Source organism: Artemia sp. Qi Xiang Cuo, chromosome 4 (assembly GCF_049724085.1).
Source record: "Artemia sp. Qi Xiang Cuo chromosome 4, ASM4972408v1, whole genome shotgun sequence".
NCBI lineage: Eukaryota > Metazoa > Arthropoda > Branchiopoda > Anostraca > Artemiidae > Artemia > Artemia sp. Qi Xiang Cuo.
The window spans coordinates 7351263-7364268 of NC_142797.1; the positions used below are offsets into that span (position 1 = coordinate 7351263).

Here is a 13006-nt window from a genome sequence, read left to right on the forward strand (position 1 = left end):
CCTTCTTCCCAGGGTTGTGACACTACCCACAAATATTTCCACTTTTTTCCTCTTGTCATTTCATTTCTTCTTAAAGTCGCCTTCTTCTCCTTCTTTTTAACATTAGCCTTCTTCCTTTTCATTTTGTTTTTACAAAGTCCCCTTCTCCTTTTGTATTTTAATTCTGCCATTCTTTCTAATCATTTCCTTTTTTATACACACCTCCTCTCTCTCTCTCTCTTTTTTTTTTCTTTTTTGTTTAGCACTGAGGACAACTTGGCGGAGGTCTTTGTCGAAATATTCGCTTGTTCTTCGTCTTCATGTTTTGCCACTGGCTGACAAAATCCTTGTTTTCTCACCTTTTTTTATTTTATTTTTCATTTATGATTTGCTTTCCTCTCTTAGTTTCATATGTCTTGTTCTCCCCTTTTCTAATACCACCCTTTTCTCTATCATTTCTCGTCTTTCATATTTTTTAATTTGTTATTGATGTTGTAAAGTATTAAATCTGGATTAACAGACAGTAATTGAACCCCCCCCCCCCGAAATGTGTTTTTGACTCGTAAAAACATAACAAAAATGGATATAAATAAATTTTGTATACATTTTTTTTAGTTTTTTTTAGCGTGAAACCCTCCCCCCTCCCCCCGAATTTTTTTTTGGGTAAAACCCCCTCCAAAAAAAGATAAAATCCTGGGTACGGCCTTGATTTTTTAACTTCTTTTCTTTAACTTCTTTGTTTCTTTTCTTTTTTTAGGTCCTTTTTTTCTCGTTAACACATTATACCCTTTGTAAAAATAATAAAATACGTCAACGAGTTAAAATCCAAAGAAATAGAATACAAACATAGAATACAAATTAAAAATACAAACAAAAACAAGAAAAAAAAATACAAACAAGAAATAGAATACAAATTAAAATAGAATAGAAACAATAATCCCCTTTCCGTCCACCCTAAATTATGCAGTAATATCATTAAGGACTAATTCAATAAAAGTACTGTTCATCAAGCATTTTTAATATATATTTTAATTTTGCCCAGAAGTTGAATCGTAATCCAACATTTTAGTTCTTAAGATGAAAAACTGAAAAAGCGGGACACTACCAATCAATTTAGAATTATATATATATAATTTATCCGCAAAAATCGGGAGTTTGTGGGGCAGTGCCCAACAGTATATCTTGGAAAGGCCTGGGCATGATTTGAAAAATTTCAAATAATACAATAATTTTATATTATTATATATATTTATATATTATTATATATTATTTATAAATAATAAAAATAATAATTTTTTCAAATGAAAGTAAGAGGAGCAGCATTAAAATTTGAAACGAACAGAAATTTTATATGAGGGTGACTGCCCCCTTTTCAACCCCTTGCTCTTTACGCTAACATTCAACTTTTCTGTCCCAAAATTCTTTAAAAAGGACCGCTGATTGTTTCATCCTTGAGTTTTTTTATTTGTCATATCAGAAGATAAGGCTTAATCTAAGATATTTTTCACAATTAAAAGAAGCGGATTTCATTAGGTATATTTATGATCTTTTACCGAATTGTTTTCACCGATTTGTTTACAATTAATGGGGGAAAATGTAAATTTCCAGAGCCTTTTATTGTGTTGAAAGTTGATGGAGGCAACTTGTATAAATTTCAATTAAGGGCCCGAACCTTTCCCTGAAAATATGATTTCTATTATTTTTTTTTTGTATCAGAAATATTTTACTATGTTTCTAATAGTATGGAGATTAATAGTGCCTAAATAAAGAATATTACCCGGTTCCAAGCCCTTCTCAATAACCTTAATATTTTTTTTACGATCCTTGGTGAAATTTTTAAATATTTTTTCGTACAATATGTCTGTTTTTTTTATTTACTTTTTTTGTATTAGAGACAGTTTACCACGTTTCAGCAGAGGAAGACATTTGCTAATAAATAAACTTCGTTTAGAAAAGATAATAAATAAAGAATATAAATTTTGGAGCTTCTTTTTCTAATTAAGAGTTTATACAAGCAAAACCAACCATTACAAGTGTACAACGGAAAATCAGTAAAAATTTTCATAGATGTAAAATTTTTATCAAAATGTAAAATTTCAAATTTAAATTTTAAAATTTAAAAATTTCCCTCAGAAATACTTCATACAGTGCACTTTTGATTGAATCATTTATGTCTGATATAAAAGATGGTGCAGAGGAATTGTTGTTTTTTTGGCATTTGATTGTTTTTGACGATTTGGCACTTTTAGTATTTTTGGCTCTTTTACAAAATAGTCAAAACAAGTAAGCCTAAGCCTTCATTCAAGCGCATTTCTGTTAAATTTTAAAAAAGTTACTTATATTTTTGTAGTCCTTTTTTTACGATAATATATTTTTGACTATTTTGCTAATAGAATTGTTGCCTTCTTCTTTGACTATTATTATTTTTTTTTACATTATTTGTAATCATAGCATGAGAATCACTATCTAATATGTAAAGCAAACCTGTATCTTCGGGAGCCAGTGAACCGTAATCTCCATAGGTGGAACAAAATGCAACTGGAGGTACGTCATCTGATCTTCGGGTTAAGACTGGCGATTCTTTTCGGTTACAAGAGCCAGCATCAGATGCCAAAAACCTTCTACTTTCTAAAACAAAATAAACAATTAAAGTTATTAGCTATTAAAAAAAACATTAAAAAATAGACGATAAAAACTATTATGCTTTTGCATAGGCTGCTAAAGATTGGTCTATAGGGGAACTTCCAAGAATAATACAAAATTGTTGTTTCATAAATATACTTATTTGCATCCCCCTCCCTTCCCCAGAAAAATTTCCTAAAAGAATCCCAAGGCTGAAAACTCTGTGCACGTATGTTATAGATATTGTACACTAAGGTGCATTGTCTAAATCTCAGAAAGAATTGAATGCAGGATACGACTGCTTATAAAGTGACTGTTACGAGTACAAAAGCAAGGCTTACAGTCCTGTGGTAAGTACACCAAGGGGTAAAGCCACAAACATTGACACTAAAATTCACAATTTTAATGAAACTTGGTCACATATAAACATCGTTTTTTAATACAAGATTGTTTCAAAGAACTGCTCCCAAGCAAACCTGAAAATGTGTTTCATAATTATACTTGTTTGCCTCTCCCCCCCCCCCTCCCCAGAATAATTTCCTAAATCGCAGCCTAAGGCTGGAAACTGTGTGCATTTATGGTATAGATATGACATACTAAGATGCGCTTTTAATATATCTCAGAAGGAAGTAAATGCAGAATACAACTTCCTTTATAAAGTGACTTCTGCGAGTAAAAAAGCAAGAATTGGCATTCTGTGATAAGTATACCATGGGCGTAGAGTGAAAAACCTTGAAACTCACAATTTTAATGAAATTAGGTGACATATAAACATCACTTTTATACAAGATTGGTCGAAGTGCCCCTTCCAAGAAAATGCAAATGCCTTATGGCCAGTTAAGCGCATTACAAAGAAAAGGAAAAGAAGAAAAGGAAAAATAAATTGTTACACAGAAAAGGAAAAATTATCATGCAGACTGCATTTTCAATAATTTAAATAGCTGCATCTAACCAAAATAAAAGAAGAAAACAAGATCAACCTGAAACTATAAAGTCGCAACGTGTTTCATTAATGCATTAAAAAGCTGAACCGGGTTTCTAGATAAAAGTTGATAAACTAAATGTCCCTAGAAACAGTGGTGTCAATGGAGAGGGAGAGGGGGGCTCTGTCCTCCCTTTATATTTTATAGAATACTTTTTTGTGAGCATTTCCATTGAAAAATGCTATTTTTGGTATATTTTGAAAAACGACAAATTTGCACCCTTGGGTAATAATACATGGCATTAGTTGTCTTTTTACATAACCATAAACTTGGGTTTCCATTCTTATCACATTACCAGTCGTTTTATCACCAGTTTCTTGAGAATGGTGGTAAACTAAATGTCCTTAGAGGCAGTGGCGTCGATGGAGAAGGGGGGAGGGGACTGTGTCCCACCTTACATTTTGAAAATACCTTTTTTGGGATTATTTTTATTGAACAATGCCTTTTTGGTATTTTTATTAAAAATGAAAAATTTACACACTAGATACTGTTAAATACATGCCCCCACCTTAATTTCTAGGAATTGACACCACTACTTAGAGGCCCACTGGAGCCATTCTGGATCTGTATACAGTAGGAATTATTAGTAGTGAACGTTGTCTTCCAACAAATAGTTGATTTTTGCTCAACTATTTCTTAGTAAGTGTTACTAGAATGCTTTATATGGAGTCATTAATCCAGAACTAATATGTAGTAGGTACTATATTGAGGTAAATTATTTTTGCGGGAGGGGTAAATCATAGTAAGAACCAGGAATTATAATTTAAGTTTGTTTATTAAGTGTTCACTGTTATATCTCATCACCTGGAAACACTTTACAGATCAAATTATACATATTTTTGATGCTTCAATTTTATTACATTATATCAGCGAATATGGCCGCTTTTAAAATCGCAAGCTTAAGCAGAGAATATTTTTACTCATAAGTTTCATAGCTTAATTATTTTGATTTGCTAAAAGTTCAAGAGATGTTTACGACCTGGATTTACGTAGTTTCTTTTCATCTATCTCTTCCCCTACCTGAATCAAAATTGTAGATAGATACCAAAATCAATTATTTTCAACTAGTAATAACAAAAATGTTTCTGTGATAATAACTGGCAACATTAAAATTTGAAGCAAGAATAAATTACATATATTAGATGGGGCTGCCACTTCTATCCATCCCTTGTATTACATTCAGTACAATAATACATCTTTTATTTGAGACATCGAAACTTCACCCCAAAAAAATCCCTACAATATAATACAATACATTGCACTGTTTTGCCTAAAGTAGGCATAGGAGCACAAAGGACAGGCACTTTCCTTATACTGTTTTTATTTTCTTTAGGTATTTTATTCTTAATCACTGCAAGATCCAACAAGCAAGATTGCTATCCTTTGATATTCCAGGAGAAAAACAAACATCAAAGATTAATAGAGTTTGCATAGGGGTAAATTGAACTATATCATGAGCACTTTCACCCAAAGCCTTGGACAAAAAAGAATGATTTAAGATAAAAAATTGTCACTGCCGTAAGTAAAAGGTGAACCCTTCTGATACCATGTTGCCCTTGATCGCCTGCTCTTCCACTGTTTCCTTGCCTTCAGAAAGCTTAGGATTAGTTGGATAAGTGATTTTTCTGATACTAAGAAACCCTTAAGACAGTTTATAAACACACTCTTTATTAGTCTGGCTTGCAAATAAAGCTGATGTATATAAAATATTTTTATAATTTTGCAGAGGGTCTTTTATAACTTATTTTTATCTGTCTTGTGTTTTTAGCAAAGGTTGAGGATCCCCTTTAGACTAATCCACCGAGCTCTCTTTAAAGAAAATCTGAAAATTCTGAGAAAAATGCAGTTTTTTTGTCCCCACCCCAAGGGGAAAAATTCTTATAAATGTTCGGGAAAATTTCCACATTTGAAGCTAAAAAGGTACTTCTTTCTGACACTGCTTCAAGAAATTTTAAAGAACTACTGTACTGAAGACAAAAAAAAAACATGTTCCTTAAGCATAAGCAGGCTAGTAATTTAAGATTACAAATCTCATACTTTTCTACAGACCTTTATTGCAAATTGGCAATTCAAGAAGTTTAGCAAGCTCCAAGACTTTTGTGATCTTGGAAAAGTCAACATAGATTTCTCCTTGATAAATTAATCCCAAGGCCAACTTCAGATCTTCAAATTCAATATCTGGTATGGATATACAGACCTCTTTTTCCCATACTGGAACATCAGAAAAAAGTTTCTGGAAAAGAAAAATAAAAGGTCTGAAAGCACATCATTGCTGTAACATCTCAAAGTTGCATTGGATATTGTAACTCTTCAGGAATAATTATTAAGAAACCATTTGCTAAGCTGTTCTCAAACAGAGGATTTCAAAGACTGGGTCAGAAGGTGATGTGTTTACTTATTCACTCATGTTTGATCAATCAAATCTAAATTGGGCTGCCAATATTCCCTTTGAGAACAGCTTAACATAAAGTTTTTGGTAATTTTTTCAGAAGTAGAAAAATGTCAGATAAGACCCTATGATATAAATTGTCCTTTTGATAATTGCAGCATGATCAAATTCTCAATAATAGTTACCAAAAATTTATATAAATTGACCATATATTTTTATTTTGTTTATTGGCCAATAGTAGGCATATAGTCACTTTTGCCAAATACTCATTTTGCTTTTAGAGACTATAATCATTTTCTAGTACATGCACAAACAAACACCTGTTTAACAACCTAATTTCTGTTTATCTCTGCAACCTGTTTTGTTGATTGTGGCAATAATTATGATAATATCACTTCTGTTATGCCTAAACTTTATATAGGCTACAACAAGTTTTCCACTAAGATAATTACCAAACGCTCTTTGGCAACCTGTTTTGTCAATTGTGGCAATAATTGTGATAATATAATTTATGTTATGCCTAAACACTGTATACAACAAGCATTACACTGAGATAATTAAAAAGCAGTCTTTGGTAGCTTGCTCTCCAATGGTGGATTTGTAGGGTGGTATTTTAATATGTTAAACCAGATTTAGATATGATCAGCTGTTTATGTGCAAATAACCACTTGTTTGACAAACTAGTTTGCAATTATCTCTGATTGCAACCTGTTTTGTTGATTGTGGTAATAATTATGATAATATAATTTCCACTATGTCCATTCTTTTGCACTAAGATCTTACATCTAAAATCTCAAATCTTTCTGCAAAGATTTTCATTCTTTTAACTCATCTTTGTTTTAAGATCTTATAGCTCTGATGTTAGCAAAAAGAGTGAAGGACGCCATCTTTCTGCCATACAGAACAATGATCAGAGAACTTTGATGATATACTCATCATTGTTCTTAGACTACTGATCAGACCAGAATGATGAAAGAATTTAGCAAAAGAATGCTATAAGATGTAAGATCTTAGTGCTAACATTTCACTTTTAAGCATTCTTTGTCAGAAGATGTAAGATCTTGGTACAAAGATGAGTAAAAGAACAGCCCTACTGTTTGGCAACCTGATTTCAAAAGGTGGACTTCCCTCCCAGACTTCGGTTTACCCCCCCCCCAAAAAAAAAAAATTAAACCCCAGTTTGCCCCCACGCCTAGCTGAAATTTAGTTTTTTCAAAAATCTTGTAAAAACTAAGATAAGCCTGAATAATTCAAACATTCACAGATATGGGTAATTTTTTTAGTAGCCTATATCTTTAGCTTAATGATAATATATAGCTCATTTTTCACTTGATTTGGGAAAATTGGAACCAACTTTGCCCCCCCCCTTGCCAGATTTTGACAAAATTACACCACTGGTTAAATCTTTTCAATCATATTTTAGTTTGACCAGATGTATATGTGAAAATAACCACTTGTTTGACAAACTACTTTGTGATTACCTCTAATAGCAACCTGTTTTGTTGATAATCATGGTATGGTAACATGTTTCTTCAATCTGTTAAACAGCTATATCTTAAAAAGTTACTAATTTTGATCTACCAATGATGTAATGTGTCAACTGTTCAACTCTTTATTATGAACAAATATATTTGTTTATGCTCTTCTTCTTCAGGAAGCTGACATGCACTACACAGCTTTTCTTGAGGCTTATCTGGATAAGCCTGTTACATTTTCTGTCTAGGAGACTAAAGCGCACATTAGGTGGATAAAACGTACTACATCCACATAATAGTCACATCTGTCAATAGAAAAAGCTAATTTTATGAATAGCATGGCATTTTCTTTATTTTGGGACCAAACTTATATTTCAGAAGCAGAATGAGAATAAAAGTAAGAAGTTGCAACTTAGTCAGGTATGCTGTCTAACAGCTAAAGACATAACAGCTTTGCTGTCTTCAGTGGGCATACTTTGGATCTTACAAATATTCCAATATTCTTGAAGCCGATTTTCTGTCAGTTGACTGCAATTGGTTTCATTTGACTTGTATAATGTAGGGTCTTTAGCAGGGTTGTAATCCACGCTGTAAAGTTGGTATTTGACTTGGCTCTCAGAGCCCAGCTTTAGTACCTATGGCATAAGACAATCCTTTGATTGCTCCTACACTATTAAAAAGAACAAACCAAATCTTCTGCAGAAACTAATTCTTTATTATTATTAAGACTTTGTATCCAAGTTTAATTTTTTTATTTGACCTTTTATTTAACTTTTTTTTATTTTACTAACCTTTGTTCAACAAATAAACTGGCTTTAATGGCATATGATATCCAATTTTCTTTACTTTGTGACAACAAAACAGAGCTTTTCCAATGAATGATCTTGACAGGCATTTAATTTGTGACATTAACAAACCAACAGTTAGAACAAGATAGAACATATAAAGACTTCTTTTCAATATGCTTATTTCAATTACCGTTTGATGCTTTTGTATTATTATACAGTTGATTTCGACTTCTTTTCAATTTGCTTATGATGTTGAAATGTTTATTTATAGATTAATATTTCTTTTGCTGCAGTCTATGGATATTTCAATAAGAAAAAGAACATGAAGGTACTTTCCATGGTTTTCATATTTCAATTGTAATGAATCTGTAATAGCTATGGGAAGCAGTACCAACTATAGTTTCAGGGATTATCTTGAACAATATGCAACCAAGTTATTAGGATTTTAACTTCTATATTTTTAACTATTTAATTATTATTAATGACCATTTTTCTGAATGCTCAAAAATATTTTTTAGACAACATGCTTAGTACTATACTAAACAACTATATTCTAAAACCTCTTTATCTTCAATGAAGAAATGTTCTTAAAGAATTTTGAATACTTTTTGATTATTTTGAATTAATTGTCTAATTTGGATGAATGATTATTTTTCTCAAAAACTTTTACACATACCATATGATTTTAAATCTATCGCAAGCTAACATTTTACAGGCATATATCATGTATGTACGGATTTGTCTGAATTGAATCAAATAAAATTAACAAGTTATAAATCTTACAGTTATTGCCATTTTAATGTTTTTATAATTTGTGGTCTATTTCCAAATTCATTTTGAATATTATCAATGCCCAACAAAAGAAGCTGTCATAAAAATTTCAAAATGAACAAAACAAATAAAGTTAGTTCAATGCTATTTCTAATATAAATATAATTTTAATACAAAGTATGAAGACATTAAATTTATAGTTTTATTAAAACAATTTTTATTATTATTCTTTTTTTTTAGTTTTATTTGCTTGTAATAAATCAACATATGTGGAATGTGTGACAGCAAATTGCTTTAGATTTAGAACCAAATGGTATAGTTTTGTTTTGTTTTATTTCATTTCTTTTGGCCCAGAGTAAGGAACAAAAAATCCCTTTAGAGACCGAAATTGAATTTGATATGAAAATAAAAAGGCACAATAAGTGGTGTGCCCATCTTCCACTTAGCAAAGTAATAAAAAAAAACTGAAAATTTAATCAAAAGACAATTCTGTAAAACAAACTTGCTTGCCATAACAAAAAATTAAAAAGAAAGAAACCAAGACAAATATCCTGGGAGGACAACTATTTTGCTTCTTCAGAGCTTTGGATTAAAAAAAATTTTTAATTCTTTTAAATTTGACTTTATCTTCTGTTGGGTTTTCTATGTGTTTTTTAATTCTTCCAGTTTTTGTTTTAGTATTTGTTCTTTTTGCTTTGCTTGTTGGTTGTTCACCCAGTTTTTAGTTTGCATTTTATTCAGAATATGTATACACGTTTCCCCCTAACTTTCTTTTATAGTGCTGAAGAAGAGAAACACTGGCCTATCAAAATATTAATAAAAATATTAATTCCAAAAAAATTTGTCCAGTATTTTTGTTGGCCTAAAACCTCATTCTTGATCTTTGTTTCTTTAATTTTCATTCTTTGTAATTTAACCAAAACTCTTTAAATCTTATAAACCCAGATTAAGCAAACCTATGAGGGTTTAAAACACTTTCATTAGGTCTATTGTAGATCTAATTTTAGAAATTTCACTTTAATAATACAAAGTTTTTCCAAGATTCTCAAAGGTGGGTGTGCTTCAAAGAATTAAGTGGTACTCCAAAGAGCAAAATACTTCAAAAGAGTTTCCCAGCACCTTTTTCAAGCTCTGGAAGCATTCATGAAATTTCTATTCAAACAACATATAGTTTTCAAAACAGCAAAAAAAAACCTCATGAACAATTCAACAGAACATTAAGGAGAAACAGAAAAAGGAAATTAAGGTATGAAATTGATTTGTTTGATTTTTACTTCTTACACAGATTTAGCCAGGAGGTAAGTGAATACTTCAATTGATGCCTTTTTGATTGTATTTTCAAAGATAACAATCAGTTCTGCTTTGAGCCCTTAATTGGACATGAAAGGTAACTCTGTTTTGTCACCACACAAGAAAAGGGTGATAATTACAAACGAGTATAAAAAGTGGTATAAGACCTTATCCTTAGATCCTCCTGCAGTGCCAGGTGTGCTTAGGGCATCAGTGAATAATTGCCAATTGGGTCTGAGATGAGCTTCTGCATAGACATCTTCCCAATCTGATTCAAGAGAGGCATTCAGGCAGCATAGGTCACTGTAGTAGGTTCACCTCAGTGTATTTTGAGGTCTTTCTTGCTTCTGGCTTTCAACTGGCTGCCACTCAAGTGCAGACTTTAGGATTCAATGGTTTCCCATTCTTAAAACATGTCTGAGATACCTTTATTTATGGGATCTGATGGTCTTTCCAACCAATGTATATTCAGAATCCTCTAGAGGCAATTGTTCTCAAAAGCAAGAATCTTCTTCTCTTGTTGAATGTTTAAGTGCCAAGTCTCAGCAGCATACAGGAGGACTGGTAAAACGTTACTGTTGAGTAAGCACAGCTTCAGCATTTGAATAATTGTTGAATTTCCAGATTCTTTTGGTCAATTGAAGGCTGTATTAGCTTGACCTATTCTAGTTATGGCTTCTTTTGTGGTAGATCCAGTATTCTCTATGATGCTGCCCAAATACTTAAACTCAGTAACTTGTTCATTTTCCTCACCAGCACATGTGCCATGTAGGGGGGAGTTGGATGTTGCTATGGTTTTTGTCCTTCCTGCATTTATTTTAAGACCAAGCTGGCTGGCTTTCACACTGACCCTGTGAATGAACTACTGTAAACATTGCTCACAACCCTAAACTAATGTTATGTTGTCTGCAAAATCTAAATTGCACCTGATGATTATTCAATGCTGTCTATTATGTTGCAAAGGGTATAGTCAATAGCTATTATAAAAAGCAGTGGTGACAACACTCATCCCTGTTTAACTCTAGATAAGATTTTAAAGTATCTTGTTTGGCCTTCTGGTGTTTTAATGCAGTATTCACTCCTTTGTACAATGACATAATTATTCTATCTGGAAAGCTGTAATAGTTCTGAATTTGCACTCACATATCAGAAAATAATAGAGGAAAATAAGGCAAATTTCTAGATGACCCTATAATTTAGCTATGAAAGTGAAAACTAATTTCAAGTTTTCTATAAGAAAGTGGAAACTATAATTTCACTATGAAAGTGAAAACATCAGTTGATACTTTTTCATAATGTAATAATTGCTTTTGTTGCAAATTGTATCTTGAGTCCTTAACAGGGCCTGAAAGGTATTTCATTTTTGTAACCACACAAAGAAGTTTTAAGCTAAACCTGCAAATTACTTGATTTTCAATTCAAACTGTTTTCCTACTCTTTCGAGTGTTTCAAATGCCATCAACAAAATAGCACTGAATTTTGCAATTCAAAACATTGCCATTGATAATTCATGGTATATTCCAATTCAGGGTTTATATTTGCAAATTAGGGAGGTGGGGGTTAAAGTTCATGGTAAATTTGCAGTGGGCCCTATAACTTAGCTAGGATGAAAGTGAAAACATCATTTGATGCTTTTTTCATGCTTTTTCATAATTATATAAATACCTTTGGAGCCCTTTTAAGGGCTCAAGATGCAATTTGCAACAGAAGTAATTATTGCATTATGAAAGAGCATAAAAAAACATCAAATGATGTTTTCACTTTCAACCTAGCTAAATTGTAGGGCCACCTAGAAATTTACCAAACATAGGCCTAATAGAAAATATAGAGGGGTAAATAGGATATCTAGGGATCTGGAGGGTGTGTGATACCCTTCAGGGAAAAGAGAGGATTTTTTAAGGCCTTCCCTCATAAAAGTTATGAAAATTACAAGCCTAAAGGTGCCTTTAACCTGTCTGAAAACTTATCTTTGAAAATAATTTTATATTGGATACCAAGTGTCAAATGGCAAAAAATTAAAGATGACATGGCAAAAAGGCCTGTCCTACTGTTGAATTATCTGTAAACAGGCTTGTGTCAATAAGTCTAATTTTGGCAATCATGAACTTACTTGGAAAAATGGACTGATGGCTGACAAGTAGACTCTATGACAGGGTATACTAGATCCTGCTGCTACAATAGTAACATCAGTGAATTTTTCCTCATTTTTAAGGTAGTCCAAAATGTTGGCGACCCTCGTTAAATTGGAGTCCGTACTAGTGCCCATTTTACATTTTACAGGTCTACCCAAAATCGCATGCACTGAATTTCAAATTTTTAAATGCAACATTGCTAACAACATAATGTAGCTGAAATAGTAAAGACTAAATTATTCCAAAAGCCCAGTCAAAATTGCAACCTAGAAAAAGAAACCGTACGGTCAGTATTGAATTCAGACTATAGTATTACTAATTGCCTACATTAAATTCATAGAAATTACTTGTGTACGAGTTAATGGCTTAACGACTGTATTTTTGGTCTCTATACAATGGGAAACTGCAAGAAGCACAAGTAGTTTCCCTAAACGAAATTGAATTTTTCACCCAATCATTTTTTATAAATGAGGCAAGTTACAAATTACAAAAATCACCACGTAAAATTTGAGAAGAAACCCGAGTTTGCTATTTCTTTTGGCTTGCATTAATTTTTGTAATTTTTCCTTAGCTGCTT

At 31.9% G+C, this 13006-nt stretch overlaps 1 protein-coding gene across 2 annotated transcripts in view; it reads right to left on the minus strand.

Moving 5' to 3' along the window:
- LOC148952732 (uncharacterized) overlaps positions 1-12594 on the minus strand; it is a 112581-nt gene extending 99987 nt beyond the window's left edge. For both annotated transcript variants that reach the window (XM_089087385.1, XM_089087384.1), the window contains exons 1-3: positions 12408-12594; positions 5634-5817; positions 2464-2607 (exon numbers count right to left, since the gene is read on the minus strand). In XM_089087385.1, coding sequence (XP_088943511.1) covers positions 2464-2607; positions 5634-5817; positions 12408-12563 — 484 coding nt within the window. In that variant the 5' untranslated portion in view covers positions 12564-12594. The remainder of the gene's footprint in view (positions 1-2463; positions 2608-5633; positions 5818-12407) is intronic.
- Between the last annotated feature and the right edge of the window lie 412 nt (positions 12595-13006).